General features: G+C 55.9%; 1 protein-coding gene across 1 annotated transcript; it reads left to right on the top strand.

Annotated features, from left to right (window-relative positions):
• Positions 1 to 65: 65 nt before the first annotated feature.
• SPRG_18009 (hypothetical protein) lies at positions 66 to 848 on the top strand (the record flags this gene model as incomplete). The annotated part of the gene is made up of 3 exons (XM_012357434.1): positions 66 to 274; positions 369 to 682; positions 729 to 848. Coding segments are annotated over 3 exons (643 nt in total), but the record flags the coding sequence as incomplete, so codon positions are not given.
• Positions 849 to 1,759: the final 911 nt, after the last annotated feature.

Below are 1,759 nucleotides of genomic sequence, written 5' to 3' on the forward strand. Positions count from 1 at the left end.
CCGGCCTTTGTCCACCTCGTTCTCGCCCCATATCGACCCGCTCATTGCCGAGCTCACGGCCAAAGTTGCGTCGACGAAGGCGGCATCTTGGAGGCCAACCTTGACGCGCTCGTTGCGATTCTCACCCGCGTCGGCGCCAAGGTCTCGGCATCGGCAGTGCTCGCGCTGGAAGACGTCCTTCGCGGTCACCTCGTCACGAACTGTGACCTCCTCCGTGTGCGCGCGAGCAACGACCTTGCCCTCACGCTCTCGCTCGGCAGCGAAAAACATCATAGTCTCACGATGGTCGAGGAGCTGGACCCTTCTTAACTCGGCGGCGTTGGTAGCATTGGGCTTGTTCAACCTTTTGCCGGTGCCAACGTGAGTAGCGACCACGCTTGCGGTGCCGGTCATTCCGACGCTTGTGGCGCTTGCCCGCGACGAGAACCCGCTCGTCAAGTCGTCGAGCTTCACAGCGCTTGGCCTCGCGGTCAAGGTCGGCGCGGCGCTTGTGTCGGTGGACGTTGTCCAGGCGCTCGCTATGGGGTTCTCGGACACCGCCAACAAGGTCGTCAACCGCACGGCTCTGCGCATCTTCAAGCGCATGGCCAAGGTCGTCCCGAAGCATGTGCACCAGCACTCGGGCACGCTCGTGCCGCCGATTTTTGCGCTCATCGAGAGCCCAACATCAACATCAAGCTCGGTGCCGAGAGCGCGCTCTTATACGTGCAAAAGGGATACGCCCCTAGACGCTCACGGAATACTGCGCAAGCGCCGAGCAAGGCAAGCTCCTCGCCGAGTACGGCCGCCATGTTCTCTCCAAGCTCAAGATCAACGAAGACGACGGCGACGACGAAGGCGTCGAGTAGAAACAATTGCGTTCTAGCTGCCTATAAACACCATTTGATAGTCATGTCCAATTTCGCTCGCATACTCTCAGGTGGCACACCGAGCTTGCCGAGCTTTCCGTTGTATGTTGGGTTTCCTTCAAAATGGCATATGCCATATTTAATACCCACATGACGCCGCAAATAGTACAATTTGGCATATCGAGGCACCAGGGTTTCTAGCGCTGTTGATCGCGCGCGATGGTGTTCTGGTGTGGGTCCCAAAAAGACGATCCTGCCGGCTTTGGGCTGTAGCACTTGTCCATAGTGAGTGGTGCGTCATCTGGAAGCATCTTCAGGTCCACCACTTTGCGTTCGGAAACGAAATGGCCCAGACTTGGCACAGTGGTAGAGGACGCTTTGGACAGCATGAAAAGCGAGACCGCGTCGACGTGCGAGGCGTACAGCGGTAGCGAAGCTCAATCCAAGATGCGCGCCAAACTAAGATCGTAGTGCCATCTGAGAGGCACTATGCACGCCAAACTAAGCGCAGTGCCATCTTAGAGGCAGGACGCCAGGACGCCGACGCCACTTGCCGAAACATCACGTTTGGAACAAAGTTGCTCATAGTTGGCATAGTGATAGAAGACGCTTTGGAGAGCAGAGTAGGTCGCGATTCGTCACCTCTGCAGGCTCTAAAACGCGGGCAATGCTCGACTACATATAAAAATCGCTCTTAAAACGTTAAAATGACCGCATTGACACGCCGTTGACATCGTCTTCTGCAATTGTAGCGACGATCTCCCCTTCCACTCACTGACATGCGAATATGATCACGTCGACATATATTCAAATGTACTAGTACCACGTCAAAAGCTTAACACGACGATTTGAGCAAGGTCGTTAATACGTAATGGGCTCGCGTACGCGGCGTACCCATTCACATGTCACTG

This window comes from Saprolegnia parasitica (genome assembly GCF_000151545.1).
Source record: "Saprolegnia parasitica CBS 223.65 unplaced genomic scaffold supercont2.916, whole genome shotgun sequence".
NCBI lineage: Eukaryota > Oomycota > Saprolegniomycetes > Saprolegniales > Saprolegniaceae > Saprolegnia > Saprolegnia parasitica.